At 43.5% G+C, this 26688-nt stretch overlaps 1 protein-coding gene across 3 annotated transcripts in view; it reads left to right on the top strand.

Moving 5' to 3' along the window:
* LOC117464871 (uncharacterized) overlaps nt 1-25560 on the top strand; it is a 57282-nt gene extending 31722 nt beyond the window's left edge. For all 3 annotated transcript variants that reach the window (XM_034107599.2, XM_034107600.1, XM_034107598.1), the window contains 21 exons: nt 128-370; nt 889-1101; nt 3651-3832; nt 3984-4167; nt 5116-5258; nt 5767-5948; nt 7833-8092; nt 8187-8400; nt 8487-8670; nt 9191-9317; nt 9443-9529; nt 10467-10652; nt 10742-11025; nt 11358-11506; nt 20097-20181; nt 21252-21366; nt 22555-22686; nt 22767-22988; nt 23820-23919; nt 24014-24170; nt 24850-25560. In XM_034107599.2, coding sequence (XP_033963490.1) covers nt 128-370; nt 889-1101; nt 3651-3832; nt 3984-4167; nt 5116-5258; nt 5767-5948; nt 7833-8092; nt 8187-8400; nt 8487-8670; nt 9191-9317; nt 9443-9529; nt 10467-10652; nt 10742-11025; nt 11358-11506; nt 20097-20181; nt 21252-21366; nt 22555-22686; nt 22767-22988; nt 23820-23919; nt 24014-24170; nt 24850-25257 — 3857 coding nt within the window. In that variant the 3' untranslated portion in view covers nt 25258-25560. The remainder of the gene's footprint in view (nt 1-127; nt 371-888; nt 1102-3650; nt 3833-3983; nt 4168-5115; nt 5259-5766; nt 5949-7832; nt 8093-8186; nt 8401-8486; nt 8671-9190; nt 9318-9442; nt 9530-10466; nt 10653-10741; nt 11026-11357; nt 11507-20096; nt 20182-21251; nt 21367-22554; nt 22687-22766; nt 22989-23819; nt 23920-24013; nt 24171-24849) is intronic.
* Nucleotides 25561-26688: the final 1128 nt, after the last annotated feature.

Genomic DNA, 26688 nt, shown 5'->3' with positions numbered 1-26688 from the left:
TCACAAAGAACAGCATAAACAAGGCAATAAATATTCTATCCATGCTGTGATGTCTGCGTTGGCATACTAGCCTTTGAACTCGTCGTCTCTAACCCTGTGAATGTTCCCCTCCGCGATTCCTCCCCAGATGGTACGGTTGTGTACAAGCTGCCGTCCCAAGTGGCCGTCTGTCAGGATGCTGTGATCCGCGACGTGATTGGTGGAGACGAGCTGGAAAGGCATCTGTCTCTCTCCTATCTTCACCCGGGTCTGAGCCCTGCCCCCCCCGCCTCCCTGCTCACTCACCTGGGAGTCCGATACCTGCGGGGATCTGATGTTACCTCGGTAACCACAGCCATGGCCAAGCTGCTGATGGAAGGCACCCATTCAGGTGTGCTGGAAAGTCAATCCGTGTCACTTCAAATGATAGCAGAGCAAACCGAGTTGTAACTTCTGACAGAATGCAATATGTCGTGCAACTGTTAAATAGTTTGTCTATAGCCTATCATTAGCTGTTTACTTCTTTCCATTGCATGAATGCTGTTTCAGTTCTAAAAGTGGGGTTAATATGTGGAGATGATCCTGCTCAACAACATGTAAAGATATCACAAACGTGTGTTTACCACAGATCTTATTCTTGATGATTTCTTAAGAGTTGGGCTGAACAAATACTTAATCCCTGCACCACTCTATTGAATGTATTAGTAGATACATATCCACCATAATGGAGCGACAATTAAGTACTGTAGCTCAACTGCTTGTTGCTTTGTACTTAATGTGTATGCTTTTGTACCGTAGATGTGCGTTTGTTACATACATACACCCATTCATTTTAATTTTAAACATCGAAACTATTTAATGCGATGTAAAATGAATACGTTTTTCTGGCACCAACCCCCTTTCCTTTAGACGGTGACCTGCATCAGCTTGCCAAGCTGCTGGTTTGCAACTACCGAGCTCTGGAGCATGGCTATGGAGAGGCAGACTCCATCCTGAAGACCCTCAGGGATTTACCCATAATCCCCCTTGCTGACGGACGTGTGGTTGCACTCAGTGGAGAAGGAGTGTTCTTTCCAATGGAGGAAACCACAACCAAAAAAAAGAAAGGTCAAGCTCAGACTGGTAAGTGATATTAAAATACAGTTCTTTTTTAAACGTATATGAATGTTACCACAGTTAACAATAGTTAGTTTTCACAGTGATGTTTTAAATCTCAGATGCTAATTTGGCAGGAACCCCCTTTCCATTGCTCCATCTGGCGAGGGCAAATCGTTTAGCCTCATAAACATGAACAGGTATTAAAGCATTTTATTAGACTGCTTTAAGTTTGAATTTGGCATAATGCTAAATCCAAAACGCAAAAAAGATACACTGCTTCTATTCAACATGACAATATGACAAATCACATGGTCTATCCTTGATACAGTTAAGTGTGTGAGTACACTTCTATATACTTGTGTAAACGTTTAAATATACTGTTTTATTTTTCTAGTGAGGGGCATTGGTTTTCCAATAAACTGTTAGCTGAGATCTCTGGATCATTAAAATAGGCCGAGTACACAGTATATAGGTGCATGTGGAATTTAAAGTGTATTTTGAACAAGACAGGTGAGTGTGTAGTATATTTATGTGCAGATGATTATTACCCAGCACCTGCAAAGAATACATCACTGTGCATGGGCCTACTGATGACACGGTGCTAAATCAGCCGGGCCAACAACAAGAAAACACAGAGCAGGGAAAGCAGTCGGACATAGTGCGGTACAGTTTCACAGGTATTCAGTTTACACACATGTGGCTAACCGATGAAGAAAAACTAAAATAGATAAATATCTATCACCTTGGCGATGGGGAGAGGTGCACATGTAACACTTTCCATCTGGTAAATCAGGTAAAGTATTTCCCCAGTGTCTGAGAAGTTCTATAAATAGAGCTGGTTGTTAAGACTCTCACGTCTCTAAGAATAAGCAGACGTACAACCCCCTCGGTTCAGAACGCGCTGAAGCGGAGGCCGCGTTGTGCGTCATCACATTTAAAAACAGTACCCAAAGCACAGGTTTAGAATGCCAAGCATGAATAATTGATTTTCACACGCTGATGCAAGTATCCTGCCGCCGCACAATGCTGCTTTAACAGTCGTGTATTTTAAGTGGCTCTGTGTATTTATAAACAGCTTATAGTGCTTATTATGGACTTGGAAGAGAACATTCTGAATTGAATATCTCAGGTGAAGTTACTGAACAGATGTGGCATATACAGTTCTACTTTCTATTATTAACTTACCAATTATTAACTTGTCAATAAATAATCGATGATTCATTTAGTCTAACTGTTGTTCTTATGTCAACCAGTCCAACCCCATAGATCTACTGCAGGGGTGTCAAACTCAAGGCCCGGGGGCAAAATCCGGCCCGCGACTTCATTTGATGTGGCCCGCAAGAGCTTGCAAAGAATAGAATACGTTCTTATACAGTTACATGAAGAGAGAATTATTTGCCCTGGACTTCTGCTTTCAGACGTAGTTAATTACTAAGTTATTACCCTATCCGATAATAATCCAATGCAGAGGCAATAATGTAATATAATACATTATTTTGTATATATTATATATTTATACATGTATATTTATATGGTTACAACCGGCCCTTTGAGTGCAACCATAATGCTAATGTGGCCCGCGATGAATTTGAGTTTGACACCCCTGATCTACTGTGTTCAAAAAAGAAGAAGCCATAAATCCCACTTTTAAGAGGCAAGGACAATATGTGACATGTCAACAAATATTCAACATTCAAATTGGATTAGTTATTAAACTAATATTTTCAGAAAAAGCAAAGACTAAGTTATAGTTAGCTTACTGCAGTCATCTTTTAAATAGGAAACCTGGCTTCTTTAATCAGGACACAGAATTGTCCTTATCCCTCGATAGAAATCGTTTTGAAAACATTTGTATTCTTGGCAACGTGCAGTACGTGTGCCAACGAGTGGCTTTACGTGTATTTATGTGCATGAGAAAGAATTCAGTGTGAAAAATGATGTCCAGAGCAGTGGGAGGAAAGGACGGATCATTATAGGTTGTTATGTGTCCTCATCTTCAAAAGGAGGGAACAGGGATTTGAGCCTTTGAAGATACAATCCTACACAACACACTACAGGAGAGGGATCACCCAAAAGCATTGTTGGACCTCTTTAGTTAAATAACTAATATATTCAAAATGAGGTCTGCGCTTGTCTCCTTCCTGGTCTGTGGACATGTAGCAGTGTCTAGCATTGAATCTAATCAATGTATCTTATGATCCCAGTAACTTAATGGATGTGCAATTTATCTAATTAATGGTGTTCCCCTTTAAAATGACATCCCGGCAGTTATTGATTAACCACAGTAACGTTTCATAAATTAAATTAGGGACATCATTTCAGCCCTCAATAGGGAACAAATCAATCCCTTTGAAACCCACGAAGCGTCAGCACGAGCACATCCTGAACAAGCACTTCATTTCCCAAAAGCCAGGTGAAAATGAGACTGGATATCATTGCTCAAAAGGTCTTCCACAAAATAATAAAACGCAGTTATATGCTTCTCATAAATCTGCTGTCAAATAATCAACAAATACTGCTATGTCTGTGTTGTTGTTTATCAAGCTTTCCTCTCACTTGTTGTCTTTCCATAGGCCCTCTGTCTGCACTGTACAAGGATGTAAGTGTGGTCCACCCCGCTCTGCTGAGCTGTGTGGAGCCTCTGGAGAGCCAGCAGGTCCGGGAGCTGCTCAGAAGACTTGGAGTTCACGACCTGGAGCCTCAACAGCTACTGGAGCAGCACATCTACCCGACCATACAGAGCAACAAATGGAAGGTACCATACTGTATAAGATAACTGTCACAATCATTATGTGATGCTCAGTTTACATAACAAGTTTGAAGCTTTAAAAACAAGGATCTTTAGGCTCAAATCTCATTTCTGTTTCTTTCCATCTCCCCCTCTTTATTTCATTGTTCTCCACCAGTCAAAGCCTGAAGCAGTGCTGGTGAGTTACCTGGTTTTCATCAAGCTGCATTCCACCTCCAGCCAGGAGTACTCCGACACTGCAGTACCCGTCCTCACCACCAAGGGTCTGCTGTGCCCCGCCAATGAGAGGGTGCACTTCTCTGAAGAGTACGGAAACATCAACCTGCCCAAGAACCTGCCTGGTAAGGAGAACGTTCTTAATACGGACACAGGTGGAGACAATAGAGCATGAAGCGTGTACTTCTCCAGCTATCGTTCTGTATTCGTCTTGGCCCGAGAAAGCTAAAAGACGTGTTCCTTACTGTTCCTAGCTTCCTTTCCTTCCTTTCCTTCCTCGGAAATGTGGACATTACCTGTTTGTTGAGTGGTTTTCATGAGAAACGTTTCTGTGAGGGTCTGCTTCTATTCAAAGAGAGCATTATATCCCTTGGAGGATTGAAGAGAGTTTATTGGATAACAGACATTTAAAGGGGACCTATTGTGCAACATCAACATGTGTCCCCGACAGAAGAGATTCTGAACGTTTCAGGAAAAACGATTCTCTCACTTTTTGTCCTGATCCATTTATATAGAAACTAGGGGTGCTCCGATCGATGGGCCGCCGATATTCACTCTCTGCCGATCGATCGGTGCTCTCTATAAAGGCCGATCAGGAGAGCCGATCACGTGACGTAAATACATGACACTTTTCTCTGGGCGCGGACAAACAAGCTCGCCAAAATGGCTTCACCGGTCTGGCAGTATTTTTAAGGTGTCCGGAAATGACAATAAAATAGCCGTACAGTAAATACAGTTGGAACGTAATGCTGTCTCTCCATGTTTAGTTATCACTGACAGAAAGCAGACCTGAGAGTTCTGGATAGTTCAGAATGTTGCAGGAGGTCAGAAATGTGTTTTAGCCCGAAACCAAGTCGACTAAGTAAATCCAATATGTTATATTTTATGTGAGATTTGATTTATTACCCTTAGAGTTAGCCTCATTTGAAGATTAACTGGTATAAAAAAATAAACATTGCAATGCTTTTTCATATTTATTTCCCATCTTTTTTGTCTCCTATGTGCCATTATGTGTCCTATAAAGTAGTCCCTTCTTTGTCCTCCTGTTTATCCGTCTACTTCTGCTCCACCAGGCTGTGATTGGGTGTTGCTGAGCCCCTGCTATGTGCAGACAGACGGCGATGTCGCAGGCTGGAGAGAGCTGTTCAGCACCCTGGGGGTCAGAGACGGTCTCATCATCCGCAAAGAGCGACAAACCCTCACGGCTAAAGAACTGGTGAGGAGGACATCCCCGAACGTTTATCTCACCAATTTAGGAATCAAAATCCACTCGTGCTGCACAAATGCAATTATACTGGCTCAAAAGGAGCAGGCCGAGGTCCTGACAGCCCCACCTGGGAGAGCAGATGATAAAGGACAATGCATGTGGTGCGAAAGGACACAATATTTACTGGTCGCACGGACACCAACTGTTACTCGTCGTCATGGTGAAACAGATTAAAGGATGAAGATATGAATCATTGTGAGTCACACTAGGACTAGAGAGACAATGGCTGCTTTCAGGATGAGCAGGGAAAGCAGGCGACTGATGGGACCACCGCACATTCCGGCTGCCTCTTTTAGCCCCGGCTACAGCAAGCAGGGATAGCATGTGGATTTGTCACGGTACCATTGTGTGGCTTATCCTTCATAAAATCTGTTTTTATTATCCTGGTGTCATGGGGAACGAACTGTAATACTTCATATTCATTTCAAACGATGATGCACTCTCCTCTCTTAACCAGGCTTCCAGTCCGTGGTCTGTGGAAAGTGCAATGTGGCACCAGAAGCCAGGAGAGGGCTTTGTGCTCGATGACCACCCCTGTGAGGAGTTCCAAGCCCTGGCCACCGCCCAGCTGCCCGAACACCTCCTGCTGCAGCAGAGGACGGCCCTGATGAAGCTGCTGGCGACCAACTGGGATACAGGGTAACACACACACACACACACACACACACACACACACACACACACACACACACACACACACACACACACACACACACACACACACACACACACACACACACACACACACACACACACACACACACACACACACACACACACACACACACACACACACACACACACACACACAGCTATAGTCCTTTATGTTTGTTCTGTCAAGTGTCCCAGGTAGTGTAGCAGGTAGTTTGTTTTAGGACACCTAATGGCTCGAGACAATGGCTTTAGTCAGGTGATAATCCCCACACATCCTGCTAGGACTCGTGGCCTGTGTCCACATAGTGCCTCTTCTGAGCCAAGTGTCTTATACGATACGATACGATACGATATTACTTTATTGTCAGATCAAGTCTGAAATTTGACTTACGTCACAGCACGTTATCTCTTAGCGTTGGTGTTTTTGTACAGATGCTCCAAGCCCTTTTTATTTGAAAACATTTCATCCTTTCTGAAAAGCGCAGTAACGTGAAGTGGGGCCATTGTTACACCGTGACATGTTACACATCGCCTGTTTGACATTGAGAGAGACTTCAGTCTGGGGATTGCGTTCTCTTAGCTGAGTTGCTCTCACCTCTGTCCCCTCTTGTGAGTCACTAGTACAGATGTGTGTGAGTAGAGGACAGCAATTCAGATAAGGAGGTCAACCAAGCTGGCATACTCATACTGGGAAGCAGTGCAAGCACAGAAGTCAGAGATGAACGAGGCTGAGACACTTCTATTCAACCTTTTCCTTTTGGATGAACACTGTTGTTGCAATAGCAGGGCTGGAGTGCTGAACAGAGGGCTTCTGGGTAGTGACTTGTTCCTGGCTGTGTGTTGTACAAAACAGAGCTGCCGCTTTCACAGCTTTGTTTCCAAGATGTTTGATTTTAGATGCAACTCTTTTTTACGAAAATGTGACTGTTTTGCCTGAAAATAATCCAATCCACTTTATTTATAGAGCACAGTTTAAAAACAGAGGGTTTGCCAAAGTGCTTCACAATGAACATAACATTTATAATAAAATATAATATTACACGAATAGATAAAAAAAGCACACATAAGAATAAATACAAGGCACATAAAGGCTATGGACAGACAGTGACATAGCTCAGACTGACTGGTAAGCGAGGGACAATAGGTGGGTTTTTAGGCGGGACTTAACAGCTTCAAGAGTGGGCGACAATTTAACATGAGGGGGCGGGTCGTTCCAGAGCCTGGGGGCTACCGATGAGAACGCTCGGTCTCCCTGGTCTTTTTCTTTGTTATAAAAAAATAAGCCAGAATGACTAAATCTTCCCCAACATGTCATCAGATACATTGAAGAAGACTGGTTGTAAGAAAATAGGACCTTTCAGGTGTTCGTCCCAGGACTGAGACGAGAAGGAGAAATAAGCTACAAACATTACAGCAACGTTATGTGTAACTATTTTGAAATTGAAAGAACCTTGTATTGTTAAAAAAAGATCTATACTGTACATCCATCGTCTTAATTCCTACTTTTACTTAAAAGGTAATACTGTATAAAATAAAATACGCTTTTCTTTAAACAGCTCTGTGAGCCATCTATTCCACTGGTTAGTTAGACACACGTTGATACACTTTGGAGCACACTTAACTCTGATGCTGCTGAGGGCTCTTTGATCTGCGCAGGGATGTAGGTCACAGAGTCCTGCCACTTTGTTGACTCGTCACAAGTGGCACCGAGACCACTGACCTCCAACACAAGAGGCTCTAATCCATGCATTGCAGTCATAGGATCCGGAGTGACATGACCTCTGTATCAGTACATTCTCATCGCTGCTGAATGTGAGGGAGAGTTATATTATTCTATTTCAGATTTACTTACACTCACTTTTCTTCCAGACACCGCTACTCTCAGTACATCAAAGCTCAGGTTCTAGACAGTGACGGGCACCTAGTCAAAAGCACCAAGTCCTCCTTCTACCACTTCCTGTGTAACCTCGAATGGGTTCCAGCCTATCGCCCGCTGGAAGGAGACCAGCAAGACAGGAAGTACCTCCGTCCAAACTCTGTCTACTTGGCCTCACGTGAGGTCATCGGCCTGCTGGGGACCCACGTCTGTTACGTGGAAATGGACCCCAGCGAGTTCAGCAGAACTCTCGGTAAACATGTGTTCATCATCACATTTTAGTTTATCCTATAATTGGTTGTTTTGAGAAAGTGACCAAATAAAACATCTGTCTTTTCCTCTCTTAGGAATGAGACAAAGCATCTCGGAGGACGACCTGATAAACTACCTGAAGAAGTGGTGTGTCAAAGACCAGGAGGAAGGCCAGGACTTGGAGGGGGCGGATTTCACTTCAACTGTGGAGCACATCCACAACGTGTACTCCTATCTGCATGAGCACTGCAACCAGAACAAGCTGAAGGAGCTGTTCCAGCACAACCCCGCTGTCTTCATGGAACACAAGTAAATCCTCGGTTGTCTCAACGTACGTTATCAGGTTGATGCCCACATGTTGTCCCCTGAAACCATACGTTAAACTGCGTCCCCAGGCGGAATGATGGCTGGTGTTCCGGGCGGTTCTACCACCTGAAGGATGTGTGCTGGAGTGACCCCACGGGGATGTTCCAGCGCTACAGACTGCTGACTCAGGAGCCAGACGGCCCTGTGCAGCAGCCCAACGTGCTGGGGCCCTTCTACAGCCCGCTGGAGGGCATGAAGCCCTTCTTCACCCGGGTAAGCTCACATCCGGATCACAAGGATCTGGGTAACATCAGCTCAAAACATGCTATGTATTATTTATATATATTTTTTACATTATATTATATAGGCCTATTTATGTTTAAATAATATTAAGAAAACGGTGTAGTGAGATTAGCCTCCTATTATAATATGATCATCTTTCTATATTTTAATAGAAAAAGGCAGAAAAAAATGTGCAAAGAAAACAAAAATGTATCAAATTGATCACGAAGAAATACAAAAATGTATGTTTGTATCAAAGTTTAAGTCAGTTCTCAAAATATGAAGTGTAATAAAAGCGTGACGACAGTATTTGTGTTAGAAACAAACAATCCTGTGTAGCTGTTATCATGGTATTACTAGAGTTTGTGTACTCATTTGTTTTTAAGAAATGCATATGGTAATTGCAGGGTTTTGGGAGTTTAAGGGGAAAATGTTTTTTATGCTAGTTTAATAAAACACCAGAACCAAATGTAATCTTTGATGACATACTCATTCTGTATCTTATGTTCAGCTGCTGAATGTGGATCTCAGCCCCAACATGAAGCAGTACGTGGGTCTGTTGGAAGTGGTCTGTTCGTCCTCTCCCATCCCAACGGCTGAGGTGCTGCAGGACGTGTCAGTGCTCTATGCCAGACTTGGTACAGACTTTGAAATATCTCTCTGTCCAGTGACTCGCGCTGTATGACTCACACATGTGTTTACTCTTAATGCCCCAACTGTCTGCAGCTCATAATGAAATATAATATCTTTCTGCTTTTAACAGCTCAGAGCTGTAAAATGCAAGTGTCTAGTGACCTGGAAAACACCCCTCAGTCCCAGCTCAATCCTGGGTACTGCTCCACGTTGAAGGGTGAGTAATGCATACAAGTCCACCCCTGTACCTTTGCTTATGTGTGTCATCGTATTGGCCTGAGTATATACTGGCTTTCAAACTGTGTGTAAGTGAGGATGCAGGTGGTGAGGCAAAGACACTGCATGAGGTGTCGGAAACATCCATAAATCTGGTTAGAAACCATAGACCTAAAATGGCCCATATGGTTCAATCAGCTTATAGTATGTTCAACTTAAAGCATCAGCTAAATCAGTTTTGATTACCCTTTTGGGTTACGGGTTGTGAACAACTAGTCAGGATTCTGCGGTGAAGCATTCTCCGCTTGTTAGTCCGTGGCTGCCTGTGAAGCTGACCGTTGAGTGGCCCAGACCAAGCAAGGAGGCAGAGGCAGCACGATGTGGGCATTTCTTACAGCATGAACACAACACACACAGCCTCAATCCTGCTGCTGCTGCTCACGTGGGCCCAGCCTGCAGCCACCGGGGTCTCACACACACTACCAGCCTCCAAGCAGACAGGGCAACAGAGCCTCAATACACACTAATCAAACCTACAGGACACAGGTGAGGGGGAGGAGCCAACACAGGCACCAGGTGCACACAATCAACGACAGACATGGGGAAGGGGAACACTTTTCAACAACACAAAACGAAACAACCCGTAATGGAGGCCGAGATCTATGAGCCCAGAGATCCCCTCCGTGACACTGACATTAACATCGATACCCATATTCATAAACTTCAACTGTATGATAACATCGTCGTTACCAAGATAATGGTTGGGTAGAAGTTTCTGACCTTAAATATTTCTCAAATATTGAAAAATAATATCATAAGGAAATAAAGGCATTCAACAAGTCATAGCTGTGCACCTGCGGTGACTCTGGAGGCGTAGATGTCATCTGGAAAGACTCTTAGAGACTAATGACCCTGGTCGTCCTTTCCACCGTGTTCAGGTATGGTTTCCGATAGAAGGGTCTTCCCCACCAGGGAGAACAGCTGGGTGAGCCTTGCACGCAGACCCATGATTGCTGACAACCGAGAGGTGGAAAAGATCTTCAAACCTCACAAGCAGGTCTGTCTGCTCAACCTGCCTCCAGCAGGGAAGAAGATGGCTCCCGGGACCAAGGCCTGGAAGTTTGGTACTGTTCAGAGTATGTTTGCACTTCATGACACTTCACCAAACCCAGACTGCAGAATAAGACTCGTGTTGTGTTTGTTTGCCTCCCAGGTCAGACAGCTCCGGGGGAACGAGCCAACACCACATTTTCATTCAACGAGGGGGACCGACTTTTGTTTCTGGAGATCTGTGGGATCCGCCTGCTGTCCCGGTGTGTGACGACTGAGCCTCAGACGGAGAACCTGAGGCCCTGCCCGCCCATGCAGTCCATGGTGCATTTTGTGATACCCTACATCCAGAGGTTCCTGTACCACCACGACGAGCTGGCTGAACTCTACCTGGATCTGATCGCCAACAACATCGGACAGAAGATCAAGAGACTTTCCTTTGGACAGGTGAGGAAGTCACACCTAGCGTTCGAGCTGTAACACCTGGTTCCACATGTGGCGTGTTTACTAAAAGGAGCCCTATTATGCTTTTATTCGGTAACCCCTTCCTGTAGTGTGTTATACGATGTATTATGATCACACATGCTTGTAATCCCCTACACAATTGGTAAGCGTGCTTCCTGTATTTCCTTTTTGTTTTCATTTAGGCTACTTTTGTAAAAAAAACAGTGTTTGCTTTTCAATTCATGTATTAAACTCCATTTCTGAATCCACAGAAAGTAATAAGGTTAGATGACTTAAGCACAGTAACCATGCCAACCCTGCCTTCCTGTCCGCAGGTGGGCAAGCTGTACATCCTGTACCAGCTGGAAGTGGTTGACAGTGAGGAGCCGGTGGTGGAGCTGGTGGATGTGATCTGTCTGCTGAAGGACGAGAAGGAGCTCTACATCCAGAAAGATCACCTCTCAGCCAAGCTGGACATCTGCAGGTGTGTGTGGAAAGAAATGCCAACTCTCCCGCACAGATGCACTTCCCCACATCAATATAAGCACATCGATATTCACAATAGGGCTGTGCAATTTAATCGATCTTGCGATATATATCGATATTTAATTTTCCGAGAAAGTATCGATATTTCAGCCGCGGGTATCGATACATTAAGTCTGATAACTGTGTTCGTTATCCTCGCATCCAGGAGAGAAGCTTTAAAAAGGAGACTAATTGAGTCTCTGAGAATGTTCAAATGTATACTTTAATTAATAAAAAGCGCGGTAATGTTACAAGCAGAAGATGGTTCAGTGAGAAAAACAGCTGTGTTCTGGCTCTCGTGAGCGAAGGGAAGAGCGAGCTCCACCTTTCCAGCTGTTAAATACCCTCTGCTGGCTCCTCCCTGTGGGCCGGTTGGCGCTGCTGGGGATCGGCCCTCCACGTCTCCAATGTTCGTTGTTGCGCATTACAGAGGATTCAGACATTGCACATTACATATATAACTAAACACGCCTTTTCTCCTCCTTATCTCTTTCATGACTTTTCATTTAATACATTTTAAACGCTGTAATCAATACTCCAAAAATACCTTACGGCTGGTATCATTTCCGGTAGTTCCGGATGTTGTCTCATGCTACCCATGTCTGTAAACAAACTTATTCAAATAAACTGTACCTTCATTTAATATTCAGCAATAATAATATCTCGACGTCTATACAGTAGTTGTAGTGTTGAAATCAGTAGGTTTCGGTGTGCAACACTCCGTGTCATATCGCTACTAAATTCACCTCTATAGGAAATTGTGTATTAGCCACATGCTAAATGCTAACCGGAGATGAAGGATTTTCAGAATAAAAGCTCAACAACTGGTTGTGCACAACAACTTATGGTTTTTCAGTATAAAACAGCATTTAAACTGACGGTATGTTTATGGTACTTTATGCCATCAAAACATTGATTTTAATTTCTAACAAGTCCCATTCAAATCCCCCGTGTTCCGCCACCTGCTGCACCTTTTCATTCTCCATTGTGATACTGCACTTTACAGCTAGAGTTTGCACTGTTTCAATAAATGAAACTAATTTTCTCACCACATCTTTTGATTCATTTTGTCCAGCATTTGCAAGCTGGAGACTCTCTGTCAGAGCCATATATTGTATAATGGATGCTTTCAGTTTTCAGTTGAATTAATTCAATCCAAGTCACTGGAACACTCACAAGATGTCACCAAAATCCCACTGTCCCTTTAAAATCTTTCAGAAAATGTGTATCGAATTATATCGAATCGTATCGAATCGTATCGTTGGCTGAATATCATGATATATATCGTATCGTTGGCTGAATATCGTGCATCGTATCGTATGGTGAGATTAGTGTATCGCCACAGCCCTAATATTCCCACTTCTGACAACGTATTTACATATAATTGTATATTTCCAAACAACTATACACAGATACAATGCGTATTCCTGTTCTCTGCATATGCTTGGGGTAAAGGTCATAGTGTTTGTACAGTTGCGCTGAATCAACCTTTATTTTAAAAATGTAAAAGCATAAAAATGTGATTCACAATCGTTTCACTTTTCTTTAAATAAGTTCTTAACTAAAATGAAATGTATTTTATTAGTAAAATGCTTAGAAAACAATATTTGACAAATAAGAAATTAAGATAGAGACAAGTTTTGTCTTTTAAGTACCAAAAGTCCTGCTGGCACTAGTATATAATAATAAACAATACATTGAATATGGAAACAATACAAAGGCTGATCAAAGATGACAGAGACAATCAAACAAACCTTATTAAGCAAATCGAGTACATGTCTTTCTTTTTCCAATATAAAAATCTGTATTGTCGTTAGCTTCTGACTTAGCCCTGGACCCGGGTCGTTTCTTTCTATGCACGACATTGACAGTTAGGAGTATCAGCAGACTGAAGTATAAGACTATACAAAGTTAGTTTGTAAATGTTACCCAGTCTTTCATTTCATTTTCATTTACAAAACATGTCTCTATAAACACAAGGAGCAGGGAGAAGAGAATCATCGTATATTACCTGCCCCTTTCTCTAAATAAATAGAAATAGATGGTTCATATTTTCTTATTCACAGCCAATCATAACAGTATCGTAGGAAAATAAGAGAAACACAAAAACGAAGAAGGTAGAAGGGGGAATAAGTCTGATATTCTCTACCGCCAGTCAGAAGAGGAGTGGAGAGATTCAGCAGATTGTTTGCACTGAACACCTGGCTTTCAACTGTCTGTACCGACCATTCTGTTCATTTTATTGACAATTTTAACTTTTTCTGAGACCGCAGACATCTTTTCAAGGCAAATGGAGTTTGCCTGAACAAGTCAGGAGTGAAATTGTTTATCTCTAACATATTCAACTGCCTGCGTCATCAATCTGTTCCCTCTGCCAAGGACAAGCGGCAAGAGGAATCAAAACAGGAGAAAGACACAACACATCGCTCAGAAAACCCTGAAGAAGTATCACTGCACCCGCCTGAGGAATGTTCTGATTATGGGAGACATATGAGACACACGGAGGAGTCTCCACCTCCCGTCACACCCCCCCCCCCCCCCCCCTGTCAACGCCTTTGAGGATACTCCGTTCACCCTTTCACCCTCGCCCACCATCCTGGAGATCGTTGAACACATGAAGGAGATACAGAGGGTTGGCACCGATTCCTTCCTGGATTTCAAAGACCAAACTAAGGCGATACGCAGGGCTGGCAGCATGTCCTTTACCCCCGCCCCTCAACGACGCCCACCAAAATCATCACCATGCCTACCACAATCATCCAAACCAAAACAATACAAGGAAGATGGAAGCAGATTTCCAAACCCCCCTTCCTACAGTGTAGCCCTCACCCTGCCCTCCAATGATGAGAGGAGCAGGGTGGTGGGTCCTCCCTCCCCTTCAAAGCCTGATAGGGATGTGTGTGTACAAAACGCTGCAAACTGATATCTGCTGGGTCCAGGCTCAAGGGCGTATGGCACTCTCAACTCTTTCCAGGACATGCCGGGGCCCTGCCTGCCTGTAGCTTTGCCGATATCTGTGTTGATAGGTAATAGATTAAGAGCGGTGAATCATCTTAGATACAGTTTATCTAATTTAGCAGTGATTCCATGTCAGCCACAGCTTGTTACAAAAAACATGACTGATAGTGTGTTTAACGAACTTAAACTAGCTTTATTAAATGTCAGGTCTTTGGCAGGAAAAACATTTGTAATCAATGATTTTATCACTGAGCACAATCTTGATTTTATGTTTTTAACAGAAACTTGGATTGAACAAAATAACAGTGCAGCTGTTCTTATCGAATCAACCCCTCCCAACTTTAGTTTTATGAGTCAGGAAAGAATGCATAAGAAAGGGGGTGGAGTTGCTATTCTGTTCAATGATTCCCTTCAATGCAGGAAGACATCGTATGGAAACTTTGATTCTTTTGAATATGTGGCCCTTCTGCTGAAATGCTCCTCTCGAGCTCTGTTCCTAAATATCTACAGACCACCCAAATACTGTGCAAGCTTTTTTGATGACTTTACTGAACTGCTGTCTATAGTGTGTATTGACTTTGACCGTCTAGTCATTGTTGGTGATTTTAACATCCATGTTGACAACCCCCAGGCAGTGATGTACCTGAACGCGTTCAATGAACGATCGTTCATGAACGCGTTCATATTTTGGGCGAACGTGAACTGAACGTACTGTATTTCCGCTAGATGAACGTAATTGAGAACGCGTTCATTCTCAGCGCTGTATAACGGCGTTCAAACGTGCGTTCATTCTCAGCACTGTATTATAACGGCGTTCAAAAGTGTGCCAGATTTCATATGCCTTTCAGCCGAAAATCCAGTTAAAACACACCGTAAACAGGCTTCAAAATAATGCGGAAAACCACCCAATCTGGCAACAGCAAGCTGCCTGTGACGCGTACGCGCCTGTCACCCCTGGCTGTCGCACTAAAATATAAATATACTAAATATATCAGACTCCTCACAACAAACAATGTGGAACCGCGGAACCGGCGAGCATTGAATGAATGAATGAATGAATGAATTAGTATGGACGAAGCCGAGAGCAGCTGCAGCAGCACTCGCTCAGAGTGAGACTCTACGGCAGGGGTGGGGAACCTCCGGCCTCCGGCCGTATACGGCCCGCGAGACAATTTGGTACGGCCCTCGAGGTAATTTATAAACACACGCAAAAAATAAAAAAATGAAAGAAATCTAGACCGCAAAAAAATTAAACAAGCGAGTACCTGTTTTTCCTGGTCAAGGTCAGGGTCCTTGAACACAACACGAGCCTAACGTGTCATCACGTGGTATATGTCTCGACTGACAGGGGTGCAGTTCTGACGGAGAGCACCAGAACGCCACTCCAGCACTTCAGAAATTGCAGTACCGATAAGTCCGTACACATGCCACAGTTTCTGCGTGTCTGTGTCTTTAGTTGTAAGCCCAGTGGCGATCTGCTCATCTGTCATACAGTCAATAACTGTGTTGTTGTCATTAGCATCTGGTTAGCTAGCTATGCTAACGAATATAAGAAGCTTTGTCTACAACCAGTGAGGTAAAGGCACATCTTTATATGATCATTATAGTTATAAAAAAAATAAGAGAATAAAGTAAACAGGTATAAAATACTATAAGACAGTTATTAATAAAGAAGAATACAGTTTGAAAGGGTAGTGATTTGTCAAATATCCATAAATTAAAAGAAAATCTGCTTACAGTTGTGTTTGGGTGTTGAGAGATGTGTCCATAGATCTCCTAATGTTGCTCTCAAAGTGCAACAAATCTTGCCAGGGGAGCATGCCCCCCGGACCCCTCTAGAGGAGGTTAGGTCCCCCCCACTTAAACCATGTTCACATGGATAGGAAACTAAATACATTTGCACACATCTTGTGTCCATAAATTATCTTTCTGTTTAGGTGGTCACGCCACACCCTGCACGTGCATGCATACGCGAGTCATGGTGAGATATCTGGATTAGGAGGTTGCTTTTTCTTTGCACAGAATGAAATGAATGAGCTGTGATTTTAGTTTTTTTAAGCAGAGGTCAATAACTTGTACGGCCCTCTGAGGATATTGTAAAAATTGAAATGGCCCATTAACATCGTACAGGAGACAAATAATAGCTCGCAGCAACTTATTGAAAAAAGAACTATGAACTATAAATTAGTTCATTTTTGAAACCATGAACTTTAGTTCAACATTTTGAATTATGAACTATGAACTGAACTAGTTCATTTTAAAATATGTGAACTGTGAACTGAACTAGTTCATGTAGAAAGTGAACTTTCCCAACACTGCCCCCAGGACAGAGGGGCAAAAGAACTGTTTTGTGTTCTTGATAACTATGGACTGACTCAGCATGTGACGGAGCCCACGCACAATAAGGGGCACACTCTGGACTTAATTATCTCAAAGGGTCTGAATATCTCTAAGGTTGTGGTGACTGATGTTGCGCTCTCTGACCATTCCTGTGTGTTCTTTGAGAGCTCTATTTCTGTTCACACAAGTGTTCAAAAAGAGGTAACCACAAAGCGATATTTAACTGAAAATACTAGGGAAATGTTTACTCAGAATTTTTCTTCCACACTTGCCCCTGCTAACACCTCAGTAAATGAGCTAGTTAGCTAGTAAATGTTATAGATGCCATTGCTCCAATTAAGGTAAAGGAAGTGACTGGGAAGAAAATATCTCCATGGAGAAAGGCCATGACCGTTAAAACAGAAAAAAGAGAATGTCGAAAAGCTGAACGCAGGTGGCGAAAAACAAATCTCCAGGTTCACTTTGACATTTATAAAGAGAGACTTGGCCTTTATAATTTGGAATTGAAAAACGCACGACAATCATTCTTCTCTGACATCATTACCAAAAACAAAAACAACGCACGTGCCTTGTTTGCTACCGTCGACAGACTAACTAACCCCCCAGTGTCAGTAGCCTCTGAATTTCTAACCACCATTTCAATTTTTACAATATCCTCAGAGGGCCGTACAAGTTATTGACCTCTGCTTAAAAAAACTAAAATCACAGCCCATTCATTTCATTCTGTGCAAAGAAAAAGCAACCTGTTAATCCAGATATCTCACCATGACTCGCGTATGCATGCACGTGCAGGGTGTGGCGTGCTCCCCTGGGAAGATTTTTTTTTAAATGTTGAAGTTAAAAGCATCAATCTGGTGCACTGTGAGAGCAACATTAGGAGATCTATGGACACATCTCTCAACACCCAAACACAACTGTAAGCAGATTTTCTTTTAATTTATGGATATTTGACAAATCACTCCCCTTTCAAACTGTATTCTTCTTTATTAATAACTGTCATATAGTATTTTATACCTGTTTACTTTATTCTCTTATTTTTTTTATAACTATAATGATCATATAAAGATGTGCCTTTACCTCACTGGTTGTAGAAAAAGCTTCTTATATTCGTTAGCATAGCTAGCTAACCAGATGCTAATGATAACAACACAGTTATTGACTGTCTGATCAGTATGACAGATGAGCAGATCGCCACTGGGCTTTCAACTAAAGACACAGACACGCAGAAACTGCGGCATGTGTATGGACTTATCGGTACTGCAATTTCTGAAGTGGCGTTCTGGTGCTCTCCGTCAGAACTGCACCCCTGTCAGTCGAGACATATACCACGTGATGACACGTTAGGCTCGTGTTGTGTTCAAAGACCCTGACCTTGGCCAGGAAAAACAGGCACTCGCATGTTTAACTTTTTTGCGGTCTAGATTTCTTTCATTTTTTTATTTTTTGCGTGTGTTTATAAATTACCTCGAGGGCCGTACCAAATTGTCTCGCGGGCCGTATACGGCCCGGAGGCCGGAGGTTCCCCACCCCTGATCTAGATGCTTCAGTAATGAACAATTACAGGCCCATATCAAACCTCCCAGTTCTAGGTACAATCATTGAAAAAGTTGTTTTTCAACAGTTGAGTAATTTCTTGCATTTAAATGGTTGTTTCGATGTGTTCCAGTCAGGCTTTCGTCCAAACCACAGCACTGAGACTGCTCTTGTAAAGGTCTTTAACGACATCCACTTAAACACAGACAGTGGCAGAACTTCAGTGTTAGTATTATTAGATCTCAGTGCTGCGTTTGACACTGTTGACCACAGCATATTACTAGACCGACTGGAAAACTGGGTGGGACTTTCGGAAACAGTTCTAAATTGGTTTGAATCCTACTTAAAGGATAGAAACAACTTTGTTTCTATCGGTAAATACACATCTGAGTTGACAAATATGACATGTGGGGTTCCTCAAGGCTCCATCTTGGGGCCTCTTCTCTTTAACATCTACATGCTACCACTGGCTCAGATAATGAAGAACAACTAAATAAGTTACCATTGCTATGCGGATGACACACAAATGTACGTAACAATTTCACCAGGAGACTATGTTCCAATTCAAACACTGAGTAAGTGCATTGAACAAATCAATGACTGGATGTGTCAGAACTTTCTCCAATTAAACAAAGATAAAACTGAGGTAATGGTTTTTGGAGCCAAGGCAGAACGTTTAAAAGTTAGCGCTGAGCTTCAGTCTGCAATGTTCAAAACAACAGATAAAGCCAGAAATCTAGGTGTAGTCATGGACTCTGACCTGAGTTTCAACAGTCACATTAAAACAGTTACTAAATCAGCCTACTATCACCTAAAGAATATATCTAGGATTAAAAGACTAATGTCACAGCAGGATTTGGAAAGACTTGTCCATGCCTTTATCTTCAGTAGACTGGACTACTGTAATGGTGTCTTCACAGGTCTCACTAAAAAATCTATTAGAAAGCTGCAGCTGATTCAGAACGCCGCTGCTCGAGTCCTCACTAACACTAAGAAAGTGGACCACATCACTCCTGCTCTGAAGTCTTTACACCTGGCTTCCTGTGTGTCAAAGAATAGATTTCAAAATATTGCTGCTGGTTTATAAAGCACTGAATGGTTTAGGCCCAAAATACATTACTGACCTCCTGCTAAACTATAAACCATCCAGATCTCCAGGGACTGGTCAGCTTTCTGTCCCCAGAGTCAGAACTAAACATGGAGAAGCAGCGTTCAGTTATTATGCTCCAAATATCTGGAACACACTCCCAGAAACCTGCAGGTCCGCTGCAACTCTGACTACTTTTAAATCCAGGCTGAAGACTTTTCTTTTTGTCGCTGCTTTTAATTGAACTATTCACATCTTAAACTGCACTGTAACTTTTATCCATGTACTTTTTCTTGTAATGTTTAATTGAACTATTCATATTTTAGACTGCACTGTAACTTTTATCCATGTATTTTTCCTTAATGTTTATTTTTTTAGCTTTTATTTTTTAATGCTTAATGTCTTTCATTTTTTTTTGTAAAGCACTTTGAATTGCCTTGTGTTGAAAAGTGCTTGATAACCTTGATAACTTATATGTAATCCCTGGTGTGTGTGTGTGTGTGTGTGTGTGTGTGTGTGTGTGTGTGTGTGTGTGTGTGTGTGTGTGTGTGTGTGTGTGTGTGTGTGTGTGTGTGTGTGTGTGTGTGTGTGTGTGTGTGTGTGTGTGGGTGTGTGTGTGTGTGTGTTTCAGGGAGCTGGTGAAGCTGTTCTGCACAGAGAGCAACCACAGAAAAGAGCTGATGCATTTCCTGAGCGGCCTGATCACCTCTCTCGATGTGAGTGATAAATGACCCCTCCTCACATTGATCACTCATCCACAGACAGTGATGTTGCTCTTCGCTTGCTCACGGCCTTTCATCCCGTCATCTTCCTGTCACACACACACACACACACACACACACACACACACACACACACCACACACACACACACACACACACACACACACACACACACACACACACACACACACACACACACACACACACACACACACACACACACACACACACACACACACACACACACACACACACACACACACACACACACACACTCCTAGCACCACAGAGCTGACTGTAGCTAGAACAAATGGGCCATTTCCCTGGAGGCAGTAACGTTTACATGACATGGCCCTTTGCTCTCATCTCAGCAGTGTAGCGTATCTTATGTGTGTGTTTTTGTACAGCAGCAGAACTGGGTTGCAATATAAAATCAATAATGCCGTGTTGGTCAGGACTCCCTGGAAGAAGAGATCTTGTATCTCAATGGGACATTCCTGGATAAATAAAGGATAAATAAAATAAAATAAAAATACATTCTAGATAATATAAAACAGTGTGTCTGGATTAACCAAAGTAAAGAAACTGGCCTTTCTGCCTGATATTGGATGTGATTCTGATGCCTTCCTGATGCTCTGGAGCATGCAGGGGAAGTTGCGTCCAGACCTTCCTCTCAACTCAATACGTCTGCTTATACTCTTCCAGGGAATCGATCAAACCGTTAAAGGCAGCAGATGTTTATCAGCTCAGAGATGTCTCTGAAGCATCAGGGTTGGCAACATCTTCCACTTCGTTTATTGGCAAGAGAATCTGAGAGGAGAAACCACAATCTGCTCCTAACTCAGCAGACCTTTAGTAATCCTGACTGCATCCGTACTGCGTGTTAATCCTCAGTGTGTGTATGTCTGACTAAAAGTCACCTTCGAAGTGTGATGCTTTACACATCTCTCTTCTTACACGGCATTAAGAGAGACTTCAATACAAAAACAGTGATATGTCCTACATCAAGATAAGATACAAATGTTGCTGGAGAGAGTCAGTCATTATTGTGTTTGTGTCTGCAGGACGAAAGGTCTCTGAAGAGATACTTGGCTAAGGAGGACATCAGAGAGCTGCCCAGTGAGGAGGAGCTGTGGGAGGTGCCCGAGCCCCCCAAAGCAGACACTATCCTGGAACGAGGTACGCTCACAATACAGCCATCACCGCACTAACAGCAAGGAAGGATAAACTCAATAATATTCTATTACAAATTACAAGTTCATTCTTATGCTAATGCTTTTATGCGTTTCCCTCTCCTGTAGTGTGTCATACGCGCAGGTTTTAGTGCATGTAAACGGTCTACAAAGGCTAAAGTGCCTGTGTTCATCACATCACTATGTAACAATAGCACTCCAACACATTGAACGAGAGGTTAAGGGGCGGGACATCTCTAAGCAGTTGACCAATCACAACAGAGCCGGACAGCTAACCAATCAGAGCAGACTGGGCTCTGGTTTCAGACAGAGGGTGAACAGAGGTGCTGCAGCACAGGCAGTGAGACAAGTAAAGAGCTGTTTGAGCATTAAAGCATGGATATAATGAAGGGGTTCTTTCCACAGAGAAATAAGAAATATCAAGCGTTCAATAACGCTGCACATCTATTAGTGAAATACAAACTGTACGGGTGAGAGTGGAAAGATGACTGTCTTCAGTGGAAGCAGAGATATCCATTAATGTATTTAATTTACAGGCGATTATTGTTTTGTTGGAGTTCAATTTCTCATTTATATAAACAGACCATTATGAAGTGTTTGTTCTGAAGGTAACGAGGAGAACACATACTTGTGGAGCAGAACCTCTGCTCTGCTGCTGCTGCTGCACGAGATGAGTCCCAACGAGACTTCCTCTGTCTGTTCTCACATCTCACATCTGCAATCCTCTCCGTGGCACGCGTCCCACTTCCCAGTATCATCATAACATTCAATGTTTCTCTCCTCAGTCGCAGCCCTGCCCCCACACACACACACACACACACACACTCTCAGAGATAGAAGACCGCCGTCACATATGCTAATTCAGGTTTATTCACTGTTGTGTGCGGTGACATAAAAGAGCAGCTGTTGCCGGGGCTCAAAGAGTGAGGGAAGCAGATCTCTCCCTGCAGCAAAGAACACACACACACACACACACACACACACACACACACACACACACACACACACACACACACACACACACACACACACACACACACACACACACACACACACAGGGATTAATATGATCAAAGGACTTATTTACGGCACTGAACCAGGCTAATATGATCGGTGCTTTTCAACTTTCTTCTACTGATTAGGTTTTAATGCCCTAAACATGTTGTTTTTACAGCGCCATCAAGGACTTACTCCTCCATGAGTTCCACAGAGGAGCCCCCTCGCCCCCCGCAGGAGGATGGGGAGCCAACGCTGGCTTGCTGGCCCCCGAGAGCATCTTTGCAGAGCACTGGAGGCAGCCGCACTGGTACTGGGAGAAGCATATGCTTGTTTAGGCATTCTTTCAAATGGGAACGCCCCTTTCTAATGTCCTGGATGCACCAACAGGGCCGGCAGACAACGGTGTGGTGGATGCAGTCATGAAGATGTGGCCCCCTCCCGCCGGGCCTAAAGACAGGGACCCAGAACTGGACAGAGGAAGCAGCCATGGCAGCTACGAGGACAACCAGTCCCAGAGGAGCATGAGCAGACTGTCAGAGCAGCCCGGCCCCCAGAGGGTCCTCAGCCCATCAGGCCACCCTGCTGCTGGGACCCCCAACACACCTTCAGGTGAAACACCCTTCTCTCTCTTACTGGCAGCGTTCATGCCGTTTGAAGGGACTCGGGGAACCCTGAATATAATCATCAGAGCAACATTTCAAATAAAGGCTGCACTGTTTATAACGGATCCTATTACTCCGTCTAATCTAAAGGCAAGCATTTAAATCCCATCATAACCAGATCAACATCTAACTGGTAGAATGACCTTGGGTGGGTTGCTTTTGTTATTGGTTATAACAACAGTTACTAAGTAATAAGGTATGAATTGCATTTTGGGTAATACGTTAATATTTTTCATGTTATCAATCCATTAGACTGGTTCTGGCTGGGGCGACACAATATGGAACAATTAACTAAATGTATAATTTGACTAATATTGTAATTGTTATATTTTATATATATGTATTTAGTATAGGGAACTTTACTTTGTTTTAAACATTATTGTTCAAAAACCAGAAAGGATATTTCTATTAAGTCTTTAGAATATCATTTGTAGACAATAAACAACAGAATGAAATGTTGACACGTCCACATCTTGGTATATTGCACTAGTCCATATTGCGGACACTTGGATGAAGAGTGCAGCCTTGGTCAAGCTGCCCACACGCTCCACCGGTCAGTTACCATGGTGATCCCTGCAGGGACGAATACATCTTTAGGATGTGCTTTTAGTTGTTACAAACCACAACATTCCCTGTGTGTGGAGCTGAAGAGGAAGAATGCTTGCAAGATCCACAAGTTAAAGAGCCAAAGACTGAGTGATGTAATACATGAGGGTGGGCGTGTCTGCTCAGCTCCGCTCTGCCTATCCTGTGTTAAAGTGTCGTCTGTCGCCTACAGAGCGCAGCCAGCCGAGTGAGGCTGCTCCCAGACCAGCACCAGGTCTCCAATCTGCACCGCCTGCTGAGACAGCCAGCCAGCAGCCTGCTCCAAACAGCCTGTAGGTCTCTTGCCCTCGTCCCAAAGCCTTCACATAGGAAACTAATGTTGATTTCTGCTGTTGATCCCAAATCTCTCCTTCCTCTCTGAATCAGTGCTGTCCCGGACGCTGTGGTGCTCCCCAGCATGTTCCAGGGGGCTGCAGAGTCCCAGCGTCCCCCTCTGAACCTGGACTTCCCCCTCTGGAACAAACTGCAGCCCCCTCATGCCACCCTGGAGGACATGGAGCTCACCTGCCAGAGACCCACCACCGTCAGTATATACACTTGTGGTGGTTTGACAAAAACCCTACAAAGGGAAGCCTTAGAGCGCATGCCCCTCTTAGCCAGTTCACTGTTTCTCTTTTCACACATTTGAGCAAACATCTCTTTAAATGCAGAACAAAATAATATATCCAACAGTTCAGATGACCGGTCGGTCCCACGTGAGTGAAGGTGTGTTTGCAGGATATAGTTCCTTAAGAATAGTCAAAACAAATGATATCATCTCCAAAACTCCGTGCCAGGCTTTTTGTGCATAGTCCACTCTTAATCTAAATCAATAATCACCTTCATGTGCACGTGACCTGTGCACGTGACCTGTGCAGCTTATTCACCTTGTAGTGTTGGCAAGATTCTATTCTTCCTGAATGAGTAGGCTTTGAATCCAACATGTCACAACATTTCACTTCCTCACAAAAACAAGATAGAATATCGTCGATAGAAAGAAAAAAGAAATGTCCGACATAAAGAAATGTATTTGAAACACTGATAATAAATCAGCAGTTAAAAAACAACAGGGTAGATGGAAATGGTTGTCATCAAATAATATTGCATCCCCACTCATACTCACCCAGCCCAACCCTCTTTTCTCACACTGACACACACACACACACACACACACACACACTCACTGTTGACCTGATTTTCTAATCTGTGCTCTGCTCCCGTAGGTGGTGTTATCTGAAGACCCGGTGGACGCGTCAGCGATCGGAGAGTGGGGGGAGCAGCTGGTCAACTCCTTCCTGTGCCACTGGAGGGACAGCGCGGACCCCGGGCGCCCCACACACACCCTCTGGTGCAACAACAGCGGAGAGAGCGGGACACCCTACGACTTCAAGCTCACGTTCGGCCCTGAAGGGGGGGTGGTGTACGTGGAGGTGAAGTCGACTATAAAGAAAGAGAAGTCGTTCATCAACCTCTCCGCCAACGAGCTGGACTTCGCCCTGAAAGAGAAGGAGCGCTATCACATCTTCAGAGTGTACAGCGCCGGGGACGCGCACAACGTGCGTCTGTGTCGCATCCAGAACCTGGCGCAGCACCTCCACACGAAAGACCTGTCCCTTTACCTGTTTGTATAAGTCCTCAACATGTGTGTGGAGATATTTGCACTATACCAGCTCACACCACAAGCACAGGCTCGTGTGCTCACAGTTGATCCTTTTTGCACTGATAGTGTTAGTTTTAATGTTCCTATGCCACTATCTCTTGTAGGTTTTTTAATGAGAAAAACAAGTGCACATTCCTTTCTCTTTCTGTCCAAAATATTTTTTTAACTGTTTTAAAAATGTACTGTTTTAAAGTGGACGTACTGAATGTTTTTAAATTACCTCACCTTTACTCTAGCATTCCTTAAGAATAAAATCCTTTTTCTGGAACCTGAATGACTCATTTTGTTTTTATTCCTCAAAGAGGACGTATTGTGGTTATTTTCAGGTTCATATTTGTGTTTTCGCTGTGACACGTCTCCATGCTTTAATGTTCTAAAGCTCTTTATTTCTCTCATACTGCCTGTGCTGCAGCACCTCTTTTCACCCTCTGTCTGAAACCAGAGCCCAGTCTGCTCTGATTGGTTAGCTGGCCAGCTCTGTTGGGATTGGTCAACCACTTAGAGATGTTCTCTCTAAAAGGGTACAATGTGTTTGAGTCCTAGCAATTGGAAGCGCAAGTGTTACATAATGATGTCACTATGTCATGGAAGTAAGCAAAGGAGTCCAATGGAGGCGTTTCAGGCAGGGGGGGGGAGCGTGGGAGAGAAACTCCCTCTGGAGGAACACAGGGATTTGAGCCTTTGCAGACCATTTACATGCACTAAAACCTACGCATATGTTACGTTCCCTATTGGGCTAGCGGAACCAAAAGGGAAGCGACACGACCAGATTGGAATTGGTAATAGTTATAAATGGTTTTATTATGAAGCAAGGTGTAACAAAATGGAAGGCACGCAGCCTGAACAAACAAAAGGGCACCGGTTGGCGAATAACCGAACAAAAGGAGGACTCAAAAGGAGTCTAAAGGCATTCAGAAAAGAATAGATAATAACGGAACTAAATAGAAACAAAAACCCTCACTATAAAAGTGGTACAGACTAACACAGGAAATACAAAACACACAGCTAAACTAAAGGCACCAGTCCCAACAGCTAAGCTACTCTAACCTCTAACTAAGCTACTCTAGGCACTGCTAACACACTATCACACTACCTGACACAGACGCACAAGTTAACCACAGAGCGAGAGTAAGTAGCGAGAGGCGTCTGTCCCACAATACAGAGCCGCAGCCTTTGTACTCCTCCCCAGCAGGTGTGCGCCGGATGTGCGCTGCGATTGGACGACGTCAATCTAATCACCGTCTTCAGAGGCGGACCAGGATGTCCGATGATGTTGGCGCAACCACACAGCTCATTTACATAAACACACACACAGCTGAAAACACTCACAGGCAGATTAATGAGCAGACAAACAACAACCGTAACAGCATATGCCATAACACAGGAGAGGGGAAACCACCAA

The sequence above is a fragment of the Pseudochaenichthys georgianus genome, chromosome 19 (genome assembly GCF_902827115.2).
Source record: "Pseudochaenichthys georgianus chromosome 19, fPseGeo1.2, whole genome shotgun sequence".
In the NCBI taxonomy this organism is placed as follows: domain Eukaryota; kingdom Metazoa; phylum Chordata; class Actinopteri; order Perciformes; family Channichthyidae; genus Pseudochaenichthys; species Pseudochaenichthys georgianus.
Note: the sequence above shows the minus strand (reverse complement) of the source record. Positions and strands in the feature narration are given on the sequence as shown.